Below are 25563 nucleotides of genomic sequence, written 5' to 3' on the forward strand. Positions count from 1 at the left end.
GCTCAAATGTTCAAATGGCCAAAGAATGGGGTTTGGTTTCAATGACATCAAAGGCGGTTTTGGAGGTAAAAGTAAGCAGCTGTACTATGATTTAATGACATGTTTGGAAGCCCATTCTGTTTTTGCACAACCAGTATACAGAACGGATGGTGCTCTCACATGCTGTTTTTCACTTTTTGGGTGGGGCAGCTCACAAAGTGATCTCACACCTCTTTCCATACCTGGTCGTGCCAATGTGTCCATGACCTAGACGCAGATGAAAGACTGAAAATTATTTAAGCTGTCAGGTCCGAAGCCTAATGTTAAAGGATTTCACTGCCAAATACGTGCAAGCTCAGAATAACACGACCTGCAACATGAACGTGGCGACATCTCTTACTGATAGCTGGTCTGTCTGTGTAGGTACAGCAGCCTGGGCATTGCTGTTGGACAGCTTGTTTCCTGCCTCTTTCTTCACAGTCTGTGTGGGTTCTTTGCTTTACAAGAAAGCATTATAGCATCCAACGTGTGATCCTTGTAAAGCATTTGATCTGTTTTTTAAATAATCATCCCCCAATAAGGTACTGTAAGCCACATTTAGCTCAATGCTCATGTCATTCAATTTCATGTTAATGAAGTTGATCATTTGAAATCACATGTCAAATGACAAACTATTTTCTAATCTACATGACATTACGCAAACTACTGAGTTGGTATCATATGTGACTTGTTATAACAAGTATCCATGACGTCAGGAGATGAATGGTCGGCATTTGACGGATGAGCATATCTGTAGCATATAGTGCCTTTATGGGAGATAATGACACACTTCCTTCATTTCCTCACACGGATCCTGTCACAGTCAATTGAGCTGTAAAACATGTATGAAACCATGTCTGAAGTCCATGCCTTCCTCCACATGTCAGCTTGGAAACAGCATGGAAGAGAAGTGCAAAAAAAATCTCCATGGCAATATGCAAAACCCTTTGTTTCCTTGCAACCCTCTGCAAAAGAGGAGACTTGCTACAGGGATAATTGGAAGGAAAATCACGGTTGAAATGCTTTTTTATGATTTATTTAACCTTTATTTAACTAGGAAAGTCAGTTAAGAACAAATTCTTATTTAGAATGATGGCCAACCCCGGGCCAAACCCTAACCCGGACGACGCTTGGCCAATTGTGCGCCGCCCTGTGAAGAGAGGGGGGATAGATGACATGAGCCAAAGCATGAAAAGTTGTTTTTGTCTTTTTGACAATCTCTACCACAGCTCTGTAGTGATTGCTACAGATTTACAAGCAGTTGTGTTTCCGGTTTGCTGTGAAGTATGCAAATAAGGGTGGAGGGAGGCAGGGAGGCAGAGAGGCAGAGAGGAGGAGGGGGGATAAATGGAGAGGCCGAAAGGGAGAGGGTCCAAACTCATAGCAGACAAAATGCATTGTTGGCTGAATCAGCCAATCAGACACAGCCAAAACAAGTGTGTCAAAAGTAAAACTCCACCCCCCTTCTTCATATACAGGCACGTAGAGTTACATGTATGTATATTCAAGTCAATGAAAACAGGAAAATAAGAAAATGGGAGTGTGCGACTCTGTCTGAAGCTCATGCGATGCTTTTTGTTTCCAAATGACTGAAAAGCAGATGGCAAGCAGAGTTACCGAGTGTCTCTTCTTGGTTGCATCCAGGCCAGGCTCCCTGCTAACATTGCGGTTGATGTTCCGGAGTATGAGTCCAGACTCTCTGGCCTTCTGTGTTTTAACTGGAGGGGCAGGAGGAGCTGTCCTAGGGAGCGCTGAGGCTGAAACCTTGAAGCTGAGAAACTGATGACTCTCTATGGCTTCTCTAGCAGCCTGAAAGGGATCATCACAAGCAGCACTGCTCTGTTGATGAACCAGCTCTTCAGTTTTAGCCTCGACTCTTGCCAAGCCTTCCAGACCCCAGAAGCTGCCCTGTTCCTGTGGGGCGTCTCTGTGTGTGGTAGTCGGGGAGTGGGTCCGTCTTGCTGAACTAGCATTGGTTGAGATGAATGACGTCTGAAAGTGATCATCACAAGCAGCGCTGCTCTGTTGCTGAACCAGCTCTTCAGTTTTAGCCTCGACTCTTGCCAAGCCTTCCAGACCCCAGAAGCTGCCCTGTTCCTGTGGGGCGTCTCTGTGTGTGGTAGTCGGGGAGTGGGTCCGTCTTGCTGGACTAACGTTGGTTGAGATGAATGACGTAGGCAGGGTGGGTGTTTGATAGAAGGTGGACTCATTGTTCCAGTTGATGTCTGAAGGTCCCTCTGATGAACCCCCTGACCATCTGTACTCTCTTCTAAAAACACCACTCAGCTCAGTCTCTGACTCCTGACTCTCTCTGTCCTGCTCATCTTTGCATGCTAAGCTCTTTGACCTTTCAGGTTTGAGCGGAACGATCCTGGTGATTTCTGACTGACTGCTGCCTGATAGTCTCTGTAAAGACCTTCTCTGACCCCTGACCTCTGACGTGAGGCCTTCCACTTCCTCCCCCCCAGAGTTACTGGCTTGTCTCTTGTGTGTCTTGACCTCCCTCAACTTGACCTCTTCTAAGTGTTCTCTATTGTCAGTCATGCACCTCTCTGTGAGATGAAACCCTTTAACCGGTTCTCTAACCTGTTCTGCTAAACTATCACATTCTGTTTTCCCAGGACCATTGACAGAGCCCAGCCCTTCGTCTGCTGGCTGGACCTCAGTGATGAAGTGCTTAACCTGGTCTCTTCCATCACACATTGCATGATCATCCACAACACTTCCCTGAGTCGCCTTGTCTTCTCCTATTGATGTATTGTGCTCCTTCTTCTTATCTTCATATGCAGACACCACTGTCTCCTTCCATTTTGCCTCTGGTGATCTCTCATCATCTTTCATCAGTGGACTCGTCACCCAACACTGGTCGTCTGGCTCCTCTCTGGACACAGGGTGATCTATTTGTCCCACCTTTGTCTTCTCTGTTGGACTATCCTCCCAGTCTGATCCCCCGTTGTCTTCTTCAGCGTTTGAGACATCACCCTCTTTCTCATAGATGAATTCTGTTGACAATCCCAGGTTTAAACTATTAGGTCTCTTCTTTTTTCTGTGTCTGTTGGGTTGATGATCCTTCTTAGAGTCTCGGAATGGGACTGGGTCTGGGGCTTGGGTTGAGACTGGGTCTGACACTGGGAATATGTCATTCTTTGCACCAGAGTGTTCTGCTGGAGGTACTTTCCACTGTGAATCCTGTTGAGAAGATTCTGTGGTTTCAGCTAATTCCACCACGAACCGGCTGTTGCTAGTCAACCGCGGTTCAGAACATTCATCCTGGGCTTCCCTTGTGGCTTTGGACAATGGAAAGTTATCAATATCTGTTATCATTTCTTGGCCATCCTCCCCTGTAACCTCGATATGAATCATCTTGGCCACTTCTATGTCTTTTTCCAATTCTTTCTTTCTTTCCCAAGAGGAATCAGGGAATAATGGGGGAGGCGAGGTGGAAGCTTCGTTCTGTTCTTCTGCCTTCCAGTTATAGTCGTGTTGATTAGTATTTTGTTTCTCAATCAATACCCACTCCTCAGAGCCCTACATGTTGATACAGATTAAACACAGTTAGAGGCAGCAACTGAACTGTAACATCATTTAGGTTAACAGCTACAGTACAGTAATGTGTTTTTATAGTACAAATAGAACCTCTACATTCCTCTCAATCTATTCCGCCACAATTGCTGCAATCATACATAGAAATGTGTACATTTGCATCCAAATGTAGGCATATATGTGGGTTATTGCATTTCTTAAAGATTTTCTCAAACACAATGACTTCAGCAGATCAAATAAAACAGGATGCAAGAGATATCAGCTGTAGCTGAGTGTGCAGTATGTCTATAAAATGGTACCAGGCCACAGTTTCATTACAGATAAATGGCCAACTACAGTGCAGTCAGTATGTTACAAGGCAGACATTAGAAGACAAAGGAGGAGGAAGAGAAGGGAAACCTCTGGGGAAGTCACCACAGTCTTCTGGACGAAGCCCTCTACAGAGAAGCTGTTTACTAGCTCCTTGCCCACCACCTGATGGGGGGCCGAGCGTTTCCCACCAGAAGAGGGGTGGAGGGGGAAGAGAGAGGGAGGAGAACAGCTATTAGAGGAGCCCTAACTCTGTCACTCTTGTGACAAGGAGAGAAACCAACTGTATGGTTCTTTGGCAAAGCATGCTACTTAAATGTTGGTAATTTCATGCAAGTGGGGAAAATGGTTCAAGGAAAGAGACAGGTAGAAATGGGGAAGAAATATTGATTCAATGGAGACAAGGGACTTTCCAAACATACTGTACGTCTCTCCTGAATTGAAGTCCGAGTTAAAATCTATGAGCCAATCAAGATGAAATCTTGAATCGAATTATGAGATTATTGCAAAAGAGCAACGTGGGCCTAGTTAGCTTCTACCTGCGGCTGCCAAATCTCCATAAGCAAATTAGGAGGTATTTGCAATGCAAAGATAACATTTGCAACTACATCAAAGACATTATGATTTCCTCTGAATCTCTCTGAGAAGTGGGATTTTCTCAGGCCACACTTTGCCATTATTCATTCAGGACTTTAGCATCTCTCCCTCAGATCTACTTAAGTACATGACAGATCGAGTTGTCATGCCTTCAAGGATGTCTGATGATATTCTCCACGGCTATAATCCGATTGTTCTCAGACAGCAGATGAGAAAGCTTCCGTAGACTACGAAAATACCTGGTAACAGACTGCATTGACAGAGCTAGACTGGAGAATACTATCTTAGTGCTCTATCTTAACAGTACAATCACAATGTGAAAGTGATCAAAAGAGCATGGGCGTTTGTGTTCAGACACAAAGGGAAGCATTTTAACTGTCAGGCAATCAAGGTGGGAAGACGCTAGAGATGATTGTTGCTCGAGGGCCTCACATAATCTCTTCAAGTTATTGCAGAATCACTTTTAATCTTTAAGTACAATTGAGATATCTCTAATGATAAATGCAGGACAATTTTTCCAGGTTATTTTTCTAATTAAATGTGTTCTCATGATCTCTTTTAGCAATACCATCACACTATCCAATAGGTCTGAGTCTGCAGCAGTATATATCTCCAATAAATAACCACCTACAATACCTTGAAGAAATATTATTGTCCTCAAAAGTCACGGTCAAAAATACAGTTCTTGATTTAATATCAGACTGTAAATATTCAGGTTAACAATATTCCAATAGATGACTCACTGTCAGATGTCAGGGCAGTTTAAACAGGAGTAGTATGGCATTATCAGTGATATATTCATGACATACAGTGGAGAGGTGGTACATAGGTTAAAGGTTGTGAATCTCAACTGCCACCAATGCTCCAGTGGACCCCAGGTCCTCACCACCCTCATCCCACACTCACAGCCTTCTTCTCGGGTGTTCCGCCAGGTGACGTCCCTGACAGACGCTTCTCACGGTTCATCAGCTTGCTGTTAGGCTCCCTCAGGGCTCTCTTCAGCTCATTGATACTGGCCTGGTGCTTCAGTAAGACATCCTCTGACTTATCCAAAAACTGTACAGAATAAAGGTAGAGAGAATGAGAGAGGGCAGGGAGAGGAGAAGGAGGAGGAGGATAGAGTAATATGCATTAGTATGACATCATATAAATTACCACTGCAGTAATCACAGACAAACTAAATGAAATAGCATTATGCGTGGACGAACAAAACGTGATCTGAAATAATATATCACTGTGACATTAATATCGTAGGCAGCGCACAGGAAAAGACACAAACACAATGACTTACACTAATGTGTCTTAATGCTCAGCGATTCAGCACATGGATCAAGTGCTTTGTTTGTGGGCTGCGAATGTGATTGCATTTCTATTCCATTCAGTATTTTGTCTATGGATGAATATGGCATTTGGGATTCTATTAAAACCCTTTGCCAATGAAAGTATTATTGATTTGGATGTTTATTAGGAGGAAACAAACACCACATTAAAACAACTCTGAATGTGCTAATATATACACTTAGTGAATAGCTAGCTAGTTCTCTGTTGTCTAGTATTCATTTTCATTGACAACTGTAGCTTCATACATCATACATTACATCAATTGAAGGCTGACTTAAGTGAATGCTGTTATTCACACTGAGGCTGGTTTAAGTGAATGTTGTTCAGTATCCTTGACAATCCAGAGCAATCTGTGTTGCATCTCCATACAACAATAGGGACATTGCATTGATGATGCAGGCACTTAAAGAGGAAATGGAGCTTCAGTGCACTATCCTAATCCTAAAATACGTATACATTGTAATGTTCCATGTTGTTCAATAGTCTGCAATGAGTGTCATGAGATTTCCTAGATGTTTTGGTAGAGGCCACTTGTTCAGTTGAGTGGGTCACAAAGCACTGGGACAACCAGGGTTGAAGGCAATTCCATCTGAATTCCAGTCAATTGCGGAACTGTTTTGAACTGCTGAAGAAATAGACAGGAATAGATGTGGAACTGACTCCAACTCTGGACAGATCAGCACAATGAGCTGTACCTCCTGGTGTCGAAGGGTTGTCTCCTGGTCCAACTGAGATGGCAGAGTTGGGGCAGAAGCAGGGACAGGGGTGAATGGGGAGGGGTGGATTGGGGTGAGGGGGGTGGGGGAGGATGCAGAGACAGAGGAAGAGCGGAGACTGAGTCAAGGAGGCAGGCAGACAGACTGAACAACCCTAATTGGACACAGCAAAGGAATAGCTGTACACACAAACACACAAGCACACACCAGGAACATACACACACGCAACCATGCAGGCTGACTTCAGATTTTCAGATCGGAGTGCGTGTAAAAATCCGTATAGTCAAGCTCTTGCTCTGATGGTTGAATGATCATTGGTGAATTTTGTCATTATGTCTATTAGATTTTGAGTGCTACTTCATGCTAAAATTAAAAGACAAAATAACAACTCAATATACAGCTTCACCAAAACCGTAGTTCATTCTAGAAGGAAGTCAAATATTTAGGGCTGTCAAACGATACAACTAATTAATGGAGTTAATGGCATTAGTTAATTTTTGAATTTGCTCAGATTTGCTCAAGAATGGGCCACCACCCAAAGGATATCTAGTCAACTTGACACAGGTGTGTATGTGGGGAGGGATGGGGGGGGGGGGTGCAACACAATACTCAGTGTATATTCCGGACTCTGAAATTGCTGGTTCTGATATCTCTTGATTTCTTAATTTCTTTATTTTTGGGGGATTTGTGTGTATTGTTTTGTAAGCCTGGGCGGTATACCGTATGTACCACATACCTGGGTATTTGGAAATAGCCACAGGATTGTTTTTCAAAACCGTCAATACCGTTGAAAATATTTATTTTAAGTTTTTCAACTAATTGTAGTATTTGTAGCTACTTTTTATGTAAATACGTGCAGGCAACTTGTGCAATACGTTAGAAAATAAAGCAGATCACATTCTTCATTTCACCTGTCACCTTATTTTCCACTGAACAAAAATATAAACACAACAAGAAACAATTTCAAAGATTCTACTGAGCAACAGTTCATAGAAGGAAATCAGTCAATTTTTATAAATTCATTAGGTTCTAATCTATGGATTTCACATGACTGGGAATACAGATATGCATCTGTGGTCACAGATACCTTAAAAAATAAGGTGAGGGAATAGATCAGAAAGCCAGTCAGTATCTGATGTGACCATAATTTTCCTCATTGCAGCGCGACAAATCTCCTTCGCATAGAGTTGATCTAGCTGTTGATTGTGGCCTGTGCAATGTTGTCTCAATCCTCTTCAATGTCTGTGTGAAGTTGCTGGATATTGGCGGGAACTGGAACACACTGTGGCACACGTCGATCCAGAGCATCCCAAACATGCTCAATGGGTGACATGTCTGGTGAGTATGCAGGCCATGGAAGAACATATTCAGCTTCCAGGAATTGTGTAATTATCATGCTGAAACATGAGGTGATGGCGGCGGATGAATGGCACGACAATGGGCCTCTGGATTTCGTCACTGTATCTATGTGCATTCAAATTGCTATCGATAAAATGCAATTGTGTTTTTTGTCCGTATCTTATGCCTGCCCATACCATAACCCCACTGCCACCATGGGGCACGCGTTTCACAATGTTGACATTAGCAAACTGCTTATCCACACGACGCCATACACGCTGTCAGCCATCTGTCCAGTCTTCTGGCGCCGACAAAGAGATGGCCTAGGAAACTATGTAGTATTTATTTTTTTAATGTGTTATTTCTTACATTGTTACCCGAGGAAATCGTAGGTTTTATTACATACAGTCGGGAGGAACTATTGGATATAAGAGTAACGTCAACTCACCGACATTACGACCAGGACTACGACTTTCCCGAAGCAGATCCTCTGTTTGGCCCACCACCCAGGACAATGGATCGGGTCCCAGCCGGCGACCCAAAACAATGGCGCCGCAGAAGGGGCAGACAGAGCGGTCTTCTGGTCAGGATCGGTAGACGGGCACATCGCGCACCGCTCCCAAGCATAATACTCGCCAATGTCCAGTCTCTTGACAACAAGGTAGACGAAATCCGAGCAAGAGTTGCCTTCCAAAGAGACATCAGAGATTGTAACTTTCTTTATTTCACGGAAACATGGCTCACCGACCGCATTATCTACAAAGATAATTCTCTTCGATCATAATCACAGTTGTGTATATTCCTCCCCAAGCCGACACATCGACAGCCCTAAAATAACTTAATTCGACTCTATGTAAACTGGAAACCACATATCCTGAGGCTGCATTTATTGTAGTTGGGGATTTAAATAATTTGAAAACAAGGCTCCCTAAATTCTATCAGCAAATTGATTGTGCGTCCCAGGCTGGCAAAACCCTAGATCATTGTTACTCTAACTTCCGCAACGCATATAAGGCACTCCCCCGCCCTCCTTTCGGAAAAGCTGACCACGACTCCATTTTGTTGCTCCCAGCCTATAGTCTGTTCAACGCTGGTCCGACCAACCGGATTCCACGCTTCAAGATTGCTTCGACCACGTGGACTGGGATATGGTCCGCATAGCGTCGAACAACAACATTGATGAATACGATGATTTGGTGAGCAAGTTTAATAGCAAGTGCATAGGTGATGTTGTACCCACAGCGTCTATTAAAACATCCCCCAACCAGAAACCGTGGATTGATGGCAGCATTCGCGCAGAATTGAAAGCGCAAACCACTGCTTTTAATCAGGGCAAGGTGACCGGAAACATGACCGAATACAAACAGTGTAGCTATTCCCTCCGCAAGGCAATCAAACAAGCTAAGCGTCAGTATAGAGACAAAGTAGAGTCGCAATTAAACAGCTCAGACACGAGAGGTATGTGGCAGGGTTTACAGTCAATCACGGACTACAAAAGAAAAACCAGCCCCATCGCGGACCACGATGTCTTGCACCCAGATAGCTTCTTTGCTCGCTTTGAGGACCATACAGTGCCACTGACACGGCCCGCTACCAAAACTTGTGGGCTCTCCTTCACTGCAGCCAATGTGTGTAAAACATTTAAACGTGTTAACCCTCGCAAGGCTGCAGGCCCAGACGGGATCCCCAGCCGCATCGTCAGAGCATGCGTAGACCAGCTGGCTGGTGTGTTTACGGACATATTCAATCAATCCTTATTTCAGTCTGCTGTTCCCACATGCTTCAAGAGGGTCACCATTGTTCCTGTTCCCAAGAAAGCTAAGGTAACTGAGCTAAGTGCTTTGAGAGACTAGTCAAGGACAATATCACCTCCACCCTACCTGACACCCTAGACCCACTCCAATTTGCTTACCGCCCCAATAGGTCCACAGATGACGCAATCGCAATCACACTGCACACTAACCCATCTGGACAAGAGGAATACCTATGTAAGAATGCTGTTCATCAACTACAGCTCAGCATTTAACACCATAGTACCCTCCAAACTCGTCATTAAGCTCGAGACCCTGGGTCTCGACCCCGCCCTGGTCAGGAAAATAACCTCACACTCAATGTCAACAAAACAAGGTAGATGATCGTGGACTTCAGGAAACAGCAGAGGGAGCAGCCCCCTATCCACATCGATGGGACAGTAGTGGAGAGGGTGGAAAGTTTTAAGTTCCTCGGCGTACACATCACGGACAAACTGAAATGGTCCACCCACACAGACAGTGTGGTGAAGAAGGCGCAGCAGCGCCTCTTCAACCTCCGGAGGCTGAAGAAAGTCGGCTTGTCACCAAAAACACCCACAAACTTTTACAGATGCACAATTGAGAGCATCCTGTCTGGCTGTATCACCGCCTGGTATGGCAACTGCTCTGCCCATAACCATAAGGCTCTCCATAGGGTAGTGAGGTCTGCACAACCCATCACCAGGGGCAAACTATCTGCCCTCCAGGACACCTACACCACCCGATGTCACAGGAAGGCCATAAAGATCATCAAGGACAACAACCACCCGAGCCACTGCCTGTTCACCCCGCTATCATCCAGAAGGCGAGGTCAGTACAGGTGCATCAAAGTGGGGACCGAGAGACTGAAAAACAGCTTCTGTCTCAAGGCCATCAGACTGTTAAACAGCCATCACTAACATAGAGTGACTGCTGCCAACATACTGACTCAACTCTAGCCACTTTAATAATGGAAAAATGTATGTAATAAATGAATCACTAGCCACTTTAAACAATGCCACTTTATATAATGTTTACATATCCTACATTACTCATCTCATATGTATATACTGTACTCTATACCATTTACTGCATCTTGCCATCTTTATGTAATAAATGTATCACTAGCCACTTTAAACAATGGCACTTTATATAATGTTTACATACCCTACATTACTCATGTCATATGTATATACGAAGGAAGGAATTGCCCGTAGAGCTCCGAGACAGGATTGTGTCGAGGCACAGATCTGGGGAAAGGTACCAAAACATTTCTGCAGCATTGAAGGTCTCCGTGAACACAGTGCCCTCCATCATTTTTAAATGGAAAAGTTTGGAACCACCAAGAGCTAGAGCTGGCCACCCGGCCAAACTGGGCAATCAGGGGAGACGGGCCTTGGTCGGGGAGGTGACCAAGAACCTGATTGTCACTCTGACTTAGCTCTAGATTTCCTCTGCGGAGATAGCAGAACCTCGAAGAAGGACAACCATCTCTGCAGCACTCCACCAATCAGGCCTTTATGGTAGAGTGGCCAGACGGAAGACACTCCTCAGTGAAAGGCACATGACAGCCCGCTAGGAGTTTGCCAAAAGGCACCTAAAGGACTCAGTTTTAAATTTTTATTACATTTGCAAACATATCTAAAAACATGTTTCTGCTTTGTCATTATGGGGTATTGTGTGTAAATTAATGAGGAAAAAAGCTATTTAATCCATTTTAGAATAATGCTGTAATGTAACAAACTGTGGGAAAAAAATAAAGGGGTCTGAATACTTTCCGAATTCACTGTACACACACAGACGACATACGACTACATACACTCAGACACACACACGCACGCACGCACACACGCACACACTGTTCACATAAGCTGCTGCTACTCTGTTAATTATTTATCCTGATTGCCTAGTCCATTTTAACCCTACCTACATGTACATATTACCTAAATTCCTTCAATTACCTCGAACCCCAGCACATTGACTCGTTACCGGTCAGGGTTCAAGCTCCAGTAGGCTAATCTTTTTGAGAGGAACTGTATTACTGTACTGTATTATACTGTGTTATATGGACTGGAATTAAGCACATCATTCAAACCATGATGAAGCAGGGAGAGAACATGTGATTCTGGTGCAGCACATGCAGCCTACAAAGTTACAAGTATAGGCTAGCGAATTTTAATGTTGAAATATAATAGGGCCTATTTGTATAATTAGTTGGCCGAGACATTTATACCTTTCATAATATTACTCCTAATGTTATTTGCCTACCTCGTCTTTCTCTATTGTTGGTTCATTTCTTCCACAGTTAAATGAAATACGTTTTGTTGTCCTTATCTTCATCATTCTAATGAAATCCTTGAATAATATGGGACTAGAAAGAGATGCAGAAGGCTTTCACTTCTCTTCACGAAGACTGAATGGTTATGGGTTTGAATAAATACCCAGCTAGCACAGTGGATCTGGGCAGACTCCGGCTGAGAGTCGGGGCACTCGACTGAGTGGAGTGGACCGCCTTCGGGAGTATTACTTATGGCTAGGGTGTGGGGATTGAGCTCGGGACGATTCCAGTGTGAGGTATCTGGCCCAAATGTAGTACTTGGGGCTCCGGCTGATTGGGGCTATTCTCTGGCAGATGATTACGTGGGCTGCTTTATATACAGTGGGGCAAAAAAGTATTTAGTCAGCCACCAATTGTGCAAGTTCTCCCACTTAAAAAGATGAGAGAGGCCTGTAATTTTCATCATAGGTACACTTCAACTATGACAGACAAAATGAGAATAAAAATGTCAGAAAATCCCATCGTAGGGTTTTTAAGGAATTTATTTGCAAATTATGGTGGAAAATAAGTATTTGGTCAATAACAAAAGTTTATTTCAATACTTTGTTATATACCCTTTGTTGGCAATGACAGAGGTCAAACGTTTTCTGTAAGTCTTCACAAGGTTTTCACACACTGTTGCTGGTATTTTGGCCCATTCCTCCATGCAGATCTCCTCTAGAGCAGTGATGTTTTGGGGCTGTTGCTGGGCAACACAGACTTTCAACTCCCTCCAAAAATGTTCTATGGGGTTGAGATCTGGAGACTGGCTAGGCCACTCCAGGACCTTGAAATGCTTCTTACGAAGACACTCCTTCGTTACCCGGGCGGTGTGTTTGGGATCATTGTCATGCTGAAAGACCCAGCCACGTTTCATCTTCAATGCCCTTGCTGATGGAAGGTTTTCACTCAAAATCTCACAATACATGGCCCCATTCATTCTTTCCTTTACACGGATCAGTCGTCCTGGTCCTTTTGCAGAAAAACAGCCCCAGAGCATGATGTTTCCACCCCTATGCTTCACAGTAGGTATGGTGTTCTTGGGATGCAACTCAGCATTCTTTGTCATCCAAACACGACGAGTTGAGTTTTTACCTATTTTGGTTTCATCTGACCATATGACATTCTCCCAATCTTCTTCTGGATCATCCAAATGCTCTCTAGCAAACTTCAGACGGGCCTGGACATGTACTGGCTTAAGCAGAGGGACACGTCTGGATTTGAGTCCCTGGCAGCGTAGTGTGTTACTGATGGTAGGCTTTGTTACTTTGGTCCCAGCTCTCTGCAGGTCATTCACTAGGTCCCCCCGTGTGGTTCTGGGATTTTTGCTCACCGTTCTTGTGATCTTGCATGGAGCCCCAGATCGAGGGAGATTATCAGTGGTCTTGTATGTCTTCCATTTCCTAATAATTGCTCCCACAGTTGATTTCTTCAAACCAAGCTGCTTACCTATTGCAGATTCAGTCTTCCCAGCCTGGTGCAGGTCTACAATTTTGTTTCTGGTGTCCTTTGACAGCTCTTTGGTCTTGGCCATAGTGGAGTTTGGAGTGTGACTGTTTGAGGTTGTAGACATGTGACTTTTATACTGATAACAAGTTCAAACAGGTGCCATTAATACTGGTAATGAGTGGAGGACAGAGGAGCCTCTTAAATAAGAAGTTACAGGTCTGTGAGAGCCAGAAATCTTGCTTGTTTGTAGGTGACCAAATACTTATTTTCCACCATAATTTGCAAATAAATTAATTAAAAATCCTACAAATCCTAATTTTGTCTGTCATAGTTGAATTGTACCTATGATGAAAATTACAGGCCTCTCTCATCTTTTTAAGTGGAAGAACTTGCACAATTGGTGGCTGACTAATTACTTTTTTGCCCCACTGTAATTAACCTTTTATTATTTATTTTTCCATATTTTCTCATTGTTTCTGTGATCAAAAAATAATGAATTTAGTATTAGTATTAGTAGTATTTTAGCATTTTGATACGAGCCGCAAGACAATTAATAAGCATTAAAACATTTGTGGATAGGGCCTCCTGAGTGGCGCAGCGGTCTAAGACACTGCATACTGTTCAAACTGCTACAAATTGCTACAGATGCTGGTTCAATAGCCATGCTGGCCGCGACTGGGAGACCCATGAGGCGACGTACAATTGGCCCAGCGTCGTCTGGGTTGGGAGGGTTTGGCTGGCTGGGATGTCCTTGTCCAATCGCACTGTAGCGACTCCTGTGGCGGGCCAGGCGCATGCATGCTGACACTGTCACCAGGTGTGCGGTGTTTCCTCCAAAACATTGGTGGGTTAAGCATGCATTGTGTCAAGAAGCAGTGCGTCTTGGTGGGATTGTGTTTCGGAGGATGCACGGCTCTTGACCTTCGCCTCTCCCGAGACCGTATGGGAGTTGCAGCAATGGGACAAGACAATTGGATATGATGAAAAGGGGGTAAAAAATATTATAAAAACATTTGGTGGGCCTGGCGTCGTCCGGGTTAGGGAGGGTTTGGCCGGTAGGGATATCCTTGTCTCATCGCGCACCAGCGACTCCTGTGGCGGGCTGGGCGCAGTGCACGCTAACCAAGGTCGCCAGGTGCACGGTGTTTCCTCCGACACATTGGTGCGGCTGGCTTCCGGGTTGGATGTGCGCTGTGTTAAGAAGGAAAATGGAGAGTTGTGTTTTGGAGGACGCATGACTTTCGACCTTCGTCTCTCCCGAGCCCGCACGGGAGTTGTAGCGATGAGACAAGATAGTAAGTACTAATAAATGGATACTACGAAAATTGGGGAGAAAAGGGGGTAAAATTCAAAAAATAAAATGAATAAATAAATAAAAACATTTTGTGGATGGGTATAATTTGTATGTTTAAAATGTATAATACTAATATTTAAAATGACTAAATCTGTAATTTTGTCTACATTTATTTAAAATTGCATCGGGTTTCTGGTAAGTCGGCTGAATTCTGGTAGACGGAAATTCCGATGTACTGGAAACCACCCGATGTAATTGGGCCGATTCTGGGGGGTCATTAATTTTCATTCTGCACCAAGTATGACACCCGACTCCGGCCGATTCAATCACAGATTCAATCAGCTCCGGCCTCTGAAAAGTGCCGCTTCTGGTCCAATACCTCATTGCTAGCTGAGTAACTGCTACAGCCTACCGCCATTGCGTGTTCGCACTTCAAACTACCCATGAGTTCTATTGGCTGCCGTATTTAACACACTTCAAATAGTCTATTGGTATAATAAATGCAAAAAAATATATATGTTCAGCAAGCTATTCTAGTCCAAGTGCTAAGGAGCGTTTTTTTAAGGAGAGAAGCCAGTGGAGCACTGTTGTGTGCGTATTGCGCAAGAGACAGTGGCTATAAAATAGAAGCTTATTATGCATAACAAATCATTAGTTAGCTAAATATAAAGCTAATACTGCCTTGAATGTATTACCTGAAAGAGGTAGTCTAGGACATCTATATATAGGGCTATATATCAATCCAGAACATGATTATCTATTTTGGATGCAATTTGAATGGAGTTGATGGAGAGTGAGAACGACTGAACTGCTAGAGTTAAAGAAACAATTTAAAGCAAGATACTCAGATACTCGAGTGATAGGCTGTTTTAAAACTCCACTGCTGCAATAAAAAATATATATATTTTCAATAAAATAATCAGATGACCTCCGAAATCCAGATTAAGATGGGTAATTTAGACGCGCATTCAGTCTTTATATTACTGTAGTATAGGCTATGTTGCCAAATTTAGGCCTACCTGTCACAAGAAAAGAAGTTACCATGATGAGATGACAGGTCGACATGCATTGTGAACTGTGCCCCATACTGAGATGGCCTGTCTGTCCCCACGCTGAGAATAGATGATTCATCATGCAAACCTTAAAGAAGCCAGATATAGACATCACATATAATTTAACAGTTCCATTTCACCCCATGCTCTTCATGTACATGATTTATTATAATTTACCGGTTTCTCAGTTATTTATCCCGAGAAAAAGGAGTGATTTGGGGCGTTAATTCTCGGTAACCGGGTTCCCGCCACTGAAACCCTAGTACCAGTCCTCATTGTATATGCTATTGTTATTTTATTGTATTTTGCAAATTGTTCTTACTTTTTAATTCTGCATTGTTGTGAAAGGGCTCGTAAGTAAGCATGTCACGGTAAAGTCCGCACCTGTTCTATTCGGCGCAAGTGACAATTAACATTTTATTTGTTAATAAAGCTTCAGGCATTATAAATGAGTGTGACTATAGGAGAAAAAAAGAACTGGCTCTATGAATGCAAAGAACAAAGAGCGTTTACACTTGTCCAACAATGTTATGAAAACACTGTAACCATCTGTACTGTTCAGATAACTTTACACATATATACACACGTGTAAAATGGCTCAGAAGGTTTTACGTGCCCCCAACCGATTGTGTTTTTTTGTTTGTTTATCTGCGTTGTTTGTAACTTTCTTTTCTGGCCCAGGAGTGTGAAGGTGAACGGAAAGGCTCTGGAACAATGAACCGCCCTTGCTGTCTCTGCCTGGCCGGTTCCCCTCTTTCCACTGGGATTCTCTGCCTCTAACCCTATTGCTATTTCATGCCGTCCCTAGGAGGGGTGCGTCACTTGAGTGGGTTGAGTCACTGATGTGATCTTCCTGTCTGGGTTGGCGCCCCCCTTTGGGTTGTGCCATGGCGGAGCTCTTTGTGGGCTATACTCAGCCTTGTCTCAGGGTGGTAGGTTGGTGGTTGAAGATATCCCTCTAGTGGTGTGGGGGCTGTGCTTTGGCAACGTGGGTGGGGTTATATACTTCCTGTTTGGCCCTGTCCGGGGGTATCATCGGATGGGGCCACAGTGTCTCCTGACCCCTCCTGTCTCAGCCTCCAGTATTTATGCTGCAGTAGTTTATGTGTCGGGGGGTTAGGGTCAGTTTGCAATGATGACTCCTTGCTGTCCCCAGTCCACTTGGCCGTGCTGCTGCTCCAGTTTCAACTGTTCTGCCTGCGGCTATGGAATCCTGACCTGTTCACCGGATGTGCTACCTGTCCCAGACATGCTGTTTTCAACTCTCTAGAGACTGCAGGAGTGGTAGAGATACTCTCAATGATCTGCTATGAAACGCCAACTGACATTTACTCCTGAGGTGCTGACTTGCTGCACCCTCGACATTATTTGACCATGCTGGTCATTTATGAACATTTGAACATCTTGACCATGTTCTGTTATAATCTCCACCCGGCACAGCCAGAAGAGGACTGGCGACCCCTCATATACTGTTTCCTTTCTAGGTTTCTTCCTAGGTTTTGGCCTTTCTAGGGAGTTTTTCCTAGCCACCGTGCTTCTACACCTGCATTGCTTGCTGTTTGGGGTTTTAGGCTGGGTTTCTGTACAGCACTTTGAGATATCAGCTGATGTACGAAGGGCTCTATAAATCCATTTGATTTGATTTGATTTTTAAAGCTATTTTTATAAATATTGTTGCTTCTACCGTCTCTTATGACCGAAAAGACATCAGGACTGCGATTACTCACCACGGACTAGCAGAATCCTTTTTCTTCTTTCACGACTCTGACGAGCCCGAGGTAGAGGATATACGGCTCCCTCGGGAACAGGCACCGACCCCAGTGATCTGCGTGAAGAGGAGGCGGAGAAAGAGAGGCCGGAGGGCGGACTGCCTTCTGAGGAGTAGGAGGCGATCGAATAAACCCCCACTCCCCTCAATTCTGCTCTCAAACATGCAATCTTTGGACAATAAAAATAACTAGTTTTTGGGAAGATTAAACTAACAACGGGACATTAAAAACTGTAACATCTTACGCTTCATGGAGTTGTGGCTGAATGACAACAATATCAACATACAGCTGGCTGGTTATAAGATGTACCAGCAGGATAGAACAGCGGCGTCTGGTAAGACAAGGAGCGGTGGTCAATGTATTTTTGTAAACAACGGGTGCACGATATCTAAGGAAGTCTCGAGCTATTGCTCGCCTGAGGTAGAGTTTCTCATGATAAGCTGCAGACCACATTACCTACCGAGAGAGTTTTCATCTATATTCTTTGTAATTGTTTACACATCACCACAGTCAGAGGCTGGCACTAAGATATCATTGAATGAGCTGTATTCTGCCATAAGCAAACAAGAAAACGTTCCCCCAGAGGTGGCGCTCTTAGTAGCCGGGGACTTGAATGCAGGGAAACTTAAATCAGTTTTCCCTCATTTGTATCAACATGTTAAATGTGCAACCAGAGGGAAAATAACTCTGGACCAACAATACTCCACACACAGAGATGCATACAAAGCTCTCCCTCGCCCTCCATTTGGCAAATCTGACCATAATTCTATCCTCCTGATTCCCGCTTACGAGCAAAAATTAAATCAGGATGCACCAGTGACTAGATCGATAGAAAAATGGTCAGATGAAGCAGATGCTAAGCTACAGGACTGTTTTGCTAGCAGAGACTGGAATATGTTCCGGGATTCCTCCAATGCATTGAGGAGTACACCACATCTGTCATTGGCTTTATCAATAAGTGCATCGACGACGTTGTCCCCACAGTGACCTTACGTACATACCCCAACCAGAAACCATGGATTACAGGTAGCATCCACACTGAGCTGAAGGCTAGAGCTGCTGCTTTCAAGGAGCGGGACTCTAACCTGGAAGCTTATAAGAAATCCATATTGCTATTCATTGACTACAGCTCAGCGTTCAACACCATAGTGCCCTCAAAGCTCATCAATAAGCTAAGGACCCTGGGACTAAACACCTCCCTCTGCAAATGGATCCTGGACTTCCTGACGGGCCGCCCCCAGGTGGTAAGGGAAGGTAACAACACATCTGCCACGCTGATCCTCAACACAGGGGCCCCTCAGGGCTCATGACTGCACGGTCAGGCACGACTCCAACACCATCATTCAATTTGATGACACAACAGTGGTAGGCCTGATCACCGACAACAACGAGACAGCCTATAGGGAGAAGGTCAGAAACCTGGCCATGTGGTGCCAGGACAACAACCTTTCCCTCAATGTGACCAAGACAAAGGAGATGATTGTGGACTACAGGAAAAAGAGGACCGAGAATGCCCCCATTCTCATCGACAGGCCCGCAGTGAAGCAGGTTGAGAGCTTCAAGTTCCTTGGTGTCCACATCACTAACAAACTAACATGGTCCAAGCACACCATTACAGTTGTGAAGCAGGCACGACAAAACCTATTCCCCCTCAGGAGACTGAAAAGATTTGGCATGGGTCCTCACATCCTCAAAAAGTTCTACATCTGCACCAGCCTGACTGGTTGCATCACTGCCTGGTATGGCAACTACTCGGTCTCTGACCGCAAGGCACTACAGAGGGTGGTGCGAACGGCCGAGTACATCACTGGAGCAAGCTTCCGGCCATCCAGGAACCTCTATACCAGGCAGTTTCAAAGGAAGGCCCTAACAATTGTCAATTACTCCAGCCACCCTAGTCATAGACTGTTCTCTCTGCTACCACACGGCAAGAGGTACCAGAGTGCCAAGTCTAGGTCCAAGAGGCTTCTAAACAGCTTTTATCCCCAAGCCATAAGACTCCTGAAAATCTAGTCAAATGGCTACCCAGACTATTCGCATTGCCCTCCCCCCTCCTCACCACTGCCACTCTCTGTTGTCATCTACGCATAGTCACTTTAATTAACTTTAATTAACTACCTACATGTACATACTACCTCAACTAACCGGTGCTCCCGCACATTGACAATGTACCGGCACCCCTCCTGTATACAGTGGGGCAAAAAAGTATTTAGTCAGCCACCAATTGTGCAAGTACTCCCACTTAAAGAGATGAGAGAGGCCTATAATTTTCATCATAGGTACACTTCAACTATGACGGACAAAATGAGAAAAGAAAATCCAGAAAATCACATTGTAGGATTTTTAATGAATTTATTTGCAAATTATGGTGGAAAATAAGTATTTGGTCACCTACAAACAAGCAAGATTTCTGGTTCTCACAGACCTGTAACTTATTCTTTAAGAGGCTCCTCTGTCCTCCACTCGTTACCAGTATTAATGGCACCTGTTTGAACTTGTTATCAGTATAAAAGACACCTGTCCACAACCTCAAACAGTCACACTCCAAACTCCACTATCGCCAAGACCAAAGAGCTGTCAAAGGACACCAGAAACAAAATTGTAGACCTGCACCAGGCTGGGAAGACTGAATCTACAATAGGTAAGCAGCTTGGTTTGAAGAAATCAACTGTTGGAGCACTTATTAGGAATTGGAAGACATACAAGACCACTGATAATCTCCCTCGATCTGGGGCTCCACGCAAGATCTCACCCCGTGGGGTCAAAATGATCACAAGAACGGTGAGCAAAAATCCCGGAACCACACGGGGGGACCTAGTGAATGACCTGCAGAGAGCTGGGACCAAAGTAACAAAGCCTGCCATCAGTAACATACTACGCCGCCAGGGACTCAAATCATGCAGTGCCAGACGTGTCCCCCTGCTTAGGCCAGTACATGTCCAAGCCCGTCTGAAGTTTGCTAGAGAGCATTTGGATGATCCAGAAGAAGATTGGGAGAATGTCATATGGTCAGATGAAACCAAAATATAACTTTTTGGTAAAAATTCAACTCATCATGTTTGGAGGACAAAGAATGCTGAGTTGCATCCAAAGAACACCATACCTACTGCGAAGCATGTGGTTGGAAACATCATGTTTTGGAGCTGTTTGTCTGCAAAGGGACCAGGACGACTGATCCGTGTAAAGGAATGAATGAATGGGGCCATGTTTCGTGAGATTTTGAGTGAAAACCTCCTTCCAGCCTGACAATGATCCCAAACACACCGCCCGGGCAATGAAGGCGTGGCTTCGTAAGAAGCATTTCAAGGTCCTGGAGTGGCCTAGCCTGTCTACAGATCTCAACCCCATAGAAAATCTTTGGAGGGAGTTGAAAGTCTGTGTTGCCCAGAAACAGCCCCAAACATCACTGCTCTAGAGGAGATCTGCATGGAGGAATGGGCCAAAATACCAGCAACAGTGTGTGAAAACCTTGTGAAGACTTACAGAAAACGTTTGACCTCTGTCATTCCCAACAAATGGTATATAACAAAGTATTGAGATACATTTTTGTTATTGACCAAATACTCCACCATAATTTGCAAATAAATTTATTAAAAAATCCTACAATTTTTTCTCATTTTGTCTCTCATTATTGAAGTGTACCTATGATGAAAATTACAGGCCTCTCTCATCTTTTTAAGTGGGAGAACTTGCACAATTGGTGGCTGACTAAATACTTTTTTGCCCCACTGTATATTGTTATTTTTTACTGCTCCTCTTCAATTACATGTTACTTTTATCTCTTATTCTTATCCGTATATTTTCGGTTGGGGGCTCATAAGTAAGTATTTCACTCTAAGGTTTACACCTGTTGTATTCGGCGCATGTGACTAATATATAAAATAAAATTTGACTTGATATAGGCCTACACACACTCCCATTCTCACACACACACACACACACACACACACACACACACACACACACACACACACACACACACACACACACACACAAACACACACACACACAGTCATACATACCCACTCTTGCAAATGCAGCCTTTGAAGCATCTCTTTTAGTGGCATATTCCTTTTCAGTTCTTCCTGTGCCATCTACATTTTGTGAATAGCCTAGTCAGTGGTCAAGTTATCAGGTTCCTTGCTAGCTAGTTAACATGACTAGATAGTTAAACAATAAATAAAATATATAAATAAAATATAAATTGTCTCGCAAATAATTTAAAATGGGCTACGACACGTGCATCAATTTCAGGCAGAAAGAAAAACATAGCTCCGGTGATATTTGGCATCATTTTGCCTAGAGGCCCACGGTCTTCAGCCATGTAAAGGTGCAAGCTAAGACTGTAGCTGTGTTCCATGTTGTGTTCTGCGCTTAAAATGTTCCTTTCGCAGATAAGCATGTCATGCCTTAACCCGTTATTAACGCGTTAATTTGACAGCCCTTAAAATATTGGCTCTCCAATGAACAGCATCAAATGAATGCTTTGCAGCTTCAGTGTAATACTTTGGGTGCAAACAAAGATATGATGGTGCAGAAGATTACTCACTGTATGTCAATTAGGTATACTGCTAGTTTATCATTAATATGTGGGATTACTGAACACAAAAAGACTGGTAGGCATAGAGCCATCTCACAGACTGACAGACAGACAGACTGACAGAGAGACAGACAGGCCACCAGACACCAAATACCTCCTGTATATTGTCAAGTGGGGACCCAGCATCCTCCTTTTGCCAGCGAGGGTTAAAGAGAGAGAGAGCATATTAGTGAATGACAGGGAGAGAGAGCAAGAAAGAACAGCAGCAGGAGAAGTTAGGTTGGCTTGGCATGAGAGATAAGTGAAGGTTCGATACAGCAGTTAGTGATGATAGTGAGCTATACTGGTTTGCCTCTGCTTGGCATAGAGGGAGCAGAGTTAATTTTGCTTTAAATCTTTAGCTTTAAACCTCAGCAGGGAATGTCACAGTGGTACCCGAAGATCCAGCGGTACACTCTAGCACCAGCAGCACCCCTGCAGTCACTGCCATCTGACAATCTGCACTGACGGACACCTCCACCCTGATACAAACATCATATCCACACAAGATGTGTGTCTCTCTAAGCTTCCATAGGTATCATCCTACTTATACTGCATTGTATCCTTACTTATAGCCTATTTCCATCCTAGAGTGGCGCTTACCATCAAATGTGAATGTTTTGATTCTGAGAAACAAGTAGGCTGAGCCAGGGTCCACAAATCTGTTTGTGTTTTATCCAACTCCTATGTCATGTAGCATAGGGAATGTTTTTGGAGTTGGCTATAGCACATACAGATCAATCAACCAGGCTAGGTTGGGCCATTTACCCTCTGAACCAGATATGACCACCATAGTATCTTAAGTCATATAGCTACCCACTCAAGCCTTCCTCCCATCTGCCTAACAGTACCTTGCCCTAACCCAGGGTTTCCCAAACTCAGTCCTCAGGACCTCAAAGGGTGCATTATCATTATTTTTTTGCCCTAGCACTACACACAGCTGATTTAAAATAATCAACTAATCATCACGCTTCAATCATTTAGATTAGCTGTGTAGTGTTCGGGGCAAAAACCAAAACTTGCTGCTCTTATGTCCCGAGGACCGAGTTTGGGAAATGCTGCCCTTACCCTAACAGTAACAGTAACTTGATAACCCTAACCCTAACAGTAACGTGATAACCCTAACAGTACCTTGATCTCCTTCTTCTTGCTGGGGGTGGGGACACCATCCTCATCCTCCTCTTGGTCGTGGTATTCCTCTAGATCCTGTTCCTCATCCTGATCCTCCTCTTGGTCCTGCTCCAAACTGGGTGGTTCCAGTTCTGTCTCCTGTTCGTCCCCAGAGGGGCTGTGGAGGTGGGGGTGTTCACTGCCACTGTGCTGGGACAGACCATCCTGGTTTTCACACATGGCCGACACTGGCCGGGAGAACTCTGCTAGTTAGACCAAGGCACAGTGGGACTGTTTTATTACGAGAGAACAGTCCAGCATTAGATATACATACAGTAAGTATATGGCCACATCTACAGTACATCTTAAGACACTGTCTTTAGGTATGAAAAAATATCCCATAGCCACTAATGTATCATTCAATATTTTCACTTTTAACAATTGTTCGTTGTGTGAGTAGCCCTTGAGGAACACCACTTTGGTACCTACCTCCGTCCAGACTGCGGGACAGCAGGTACCTCTTGCTGGTGGAGCGTTCAAAGTGTGGCGCGGGCCGGTCTATGAGAGCGCTGGCCTGCCGTGTCTGGGCCTGGGTTCGCCCACTGTATCGAAACTTAGAGCCCATCACCAAGAAGCCCTTAGGAGGAGGCTCTGGAGACACTAACCTGGAGGTGTATAGTCCACAGACAGAGAGGAATTCATCAGCCCTAATTCTGGGGACTTTAAGCTGAAGATTACCTGGCATTTTGGTTGCAACAGTATAAAAACAACAAGGATTAACTTAAAATACTGGGGAAAGATAAATTCACCATCCTTGCTTTACAGCAATACGATTGAGAGAAAGACCAGATGTTAGTATGAGATTAGTTACTGGATGTAATGAATAACTTTGTAAAATGCTGAGAACATTGGACTCTGATCTTTGCACTGTTGCAGTGTTGAAAACATTGCTCTATACTACTGTATGTGGTTCCCTATTCCCCTTACAGTGAATTCCTCAAAGCCTGAGGTAACAGGGGTAGAGAAGCACCAGAGATACAAAGTAACATGAGGAGGAAACAGAGAGGGAAACACCCTGAGCCTCAGTGTAGTGCTGGCTGCTGTGGAATAAAATGCTGTTGTGGATGGTGCCTAAAGGGAGACGGAGCCCTGATCAAAGCTGTGCTCTAATCACTCCTGAGCTTCCCCTGTAGCAGAATACAGCAGGCTGCTGGGAAGAAGCTACTGAGGGATGTGGACATGAGGGATGTGAGTGGTGAGATGGTAGCTATATTTGGCTGCCTAAGATGAAGAGGACTTGAGGAGAAATGGCTTGCTAGGTGTAACATAATAGAGTCCTACTCCTTGAAGGGAAAAGATACCTGAAGAAGGTGTGGTGCTCGATGCAGACCTTCCACAGTCTCTTAGCCGCCCGGTGGTTTGGAAGCTTGAAGCCAATAGTGCTCTCAAACTGCTCGTACTGGTTTCAGAGAGGGAGACAGAAACGGAGGGAAGGAGGGAGGGATGGGCAGTTGTTTACTGTGGTTACATAGATTAGAGTATGAGGGAGTGACAGCAGTTTTGAATGACATGATACATTCTTAAAAACAACCTTGACATGCATCATCACTTTATTTCATATTCCAAACTGTCACAATTTTAAGTTATATGCTGTTCAACTACTACATTTGCTGAATCGGCCCGCTTGTCACTCAGGAGATGCAATGAGCTCTAAGCAAAAATACACTGTGTGAAACTATTCACTGCTGTAAATCCCCGGACGGTTAACACTTCCAAGAATGCACAACCCTTTAAGGGTTCGTTGGCTGTCCCCATAGGAGAACCCTTTGAATAACCCTTTTGGTTCCATGAAGAAACCTTTCTAAAGAGGGTTCTACATTACATGGAACCTAACATGGTTCTACTTGGAACCAAAAATTGCTATCTTATTGGGACAGTTGAATAACCCCTTTGGTACACTTTTTTCTAAGATTACAGTAATCTGCTCTCCCTGAAATTACAGCCCTGTGACCACCAGACAGATTCATGCACTGAGCTGAGCAAAGGACTAAGAAACTGCAGTTTTCAGACAGCAGGGACAAACATGAGGGTGGCATTTCATGGCTCTATATTTATACTTTTCATCCCTATATTCTGGGTGCTGCTGCAGCTGCACTGGCCGTGTTAAAAGCTCCCTTTATCCCTCTCTTCCACTGGCTCACTATGGGGCTCTGTCACTTCAGAAGGCCTGGCCAGACAGCCTGTCACACTGGGCTGGGGCTCAGCTGAGTAGGCTGCAGAGGTTGAGGCTGCAGCGCTGCAAGAACTGAACAGGGACTTGGAGTGAGAGGCATGCTATAGATTCTAAGCCTGTGGAGCAGCA

The 25563-nt window shown here is 44.3% G+C and overlaps 1 protein-coding gene across 10 annotated transcripts in view; it reads right to left on the reverse strand.

Annotated features, from left to right (window-relative positions):
- The window catches only part of LOC110494609 (band 4.1-like protein 1), a 185058-nt gene that overhangs the window by 29046 nt on the left and 130449 nt on the right, over positions 1–25563 (reverse strand). For 4 of the 10 annotated variants that reach the window (XM_036950706.1, XM_036950701.1, XM_036950705.1 and 1 more), the window contains exons 10-17: positions 24563–24660; positions 23691–23866; positions 23223–23467; positions 22207–22242; positions 6504–6536; positions 5374–5523; positions 3961–4035; positions 1636–3546 (exon numbers count right to left, since the gene is read on the reverse strand). In XM_036950706.1, the coding sequence (XP_036806601.1) occupies positions 1636–3546; positions 3961–4035; positions 5374–5523; positions 6504–6536; positions 22207–22242; positions 23223–23467; positions 23691–23866; positions 24563–24660 (2724 nt within the window). The remainder of the gene's footprint in view (positions 1–1635; positions 3547–3960; positions 4036–5373; positions 5524–6503; positions 6537–22206; positions 22243–23222; positions 23468–23690; positions 23867–24562; positions 24661–25563) is intronic. The other 6 variants (XM_036950702.1, XM_036950700.1, XM_036950703.1 and 3 more) reach the window with 6 other exon arrangements.

The sequence above is a fragment of the Oncorhynchus mykiss genome, chromosome 17 (assembly GCF_013265735.2).
Source record: "Oncorhynchus mykiss isolate Arlee chromosome 17, USDA_OmykA_1.1, whole genome shotgun sequence".
Lineage (NCBI taxonomy): Eukaryota > Metazoa > Chordata > Actinopteri > Salmoniformes > Salmonidae > Oncorhynchus > Oncorhynchus mykiss.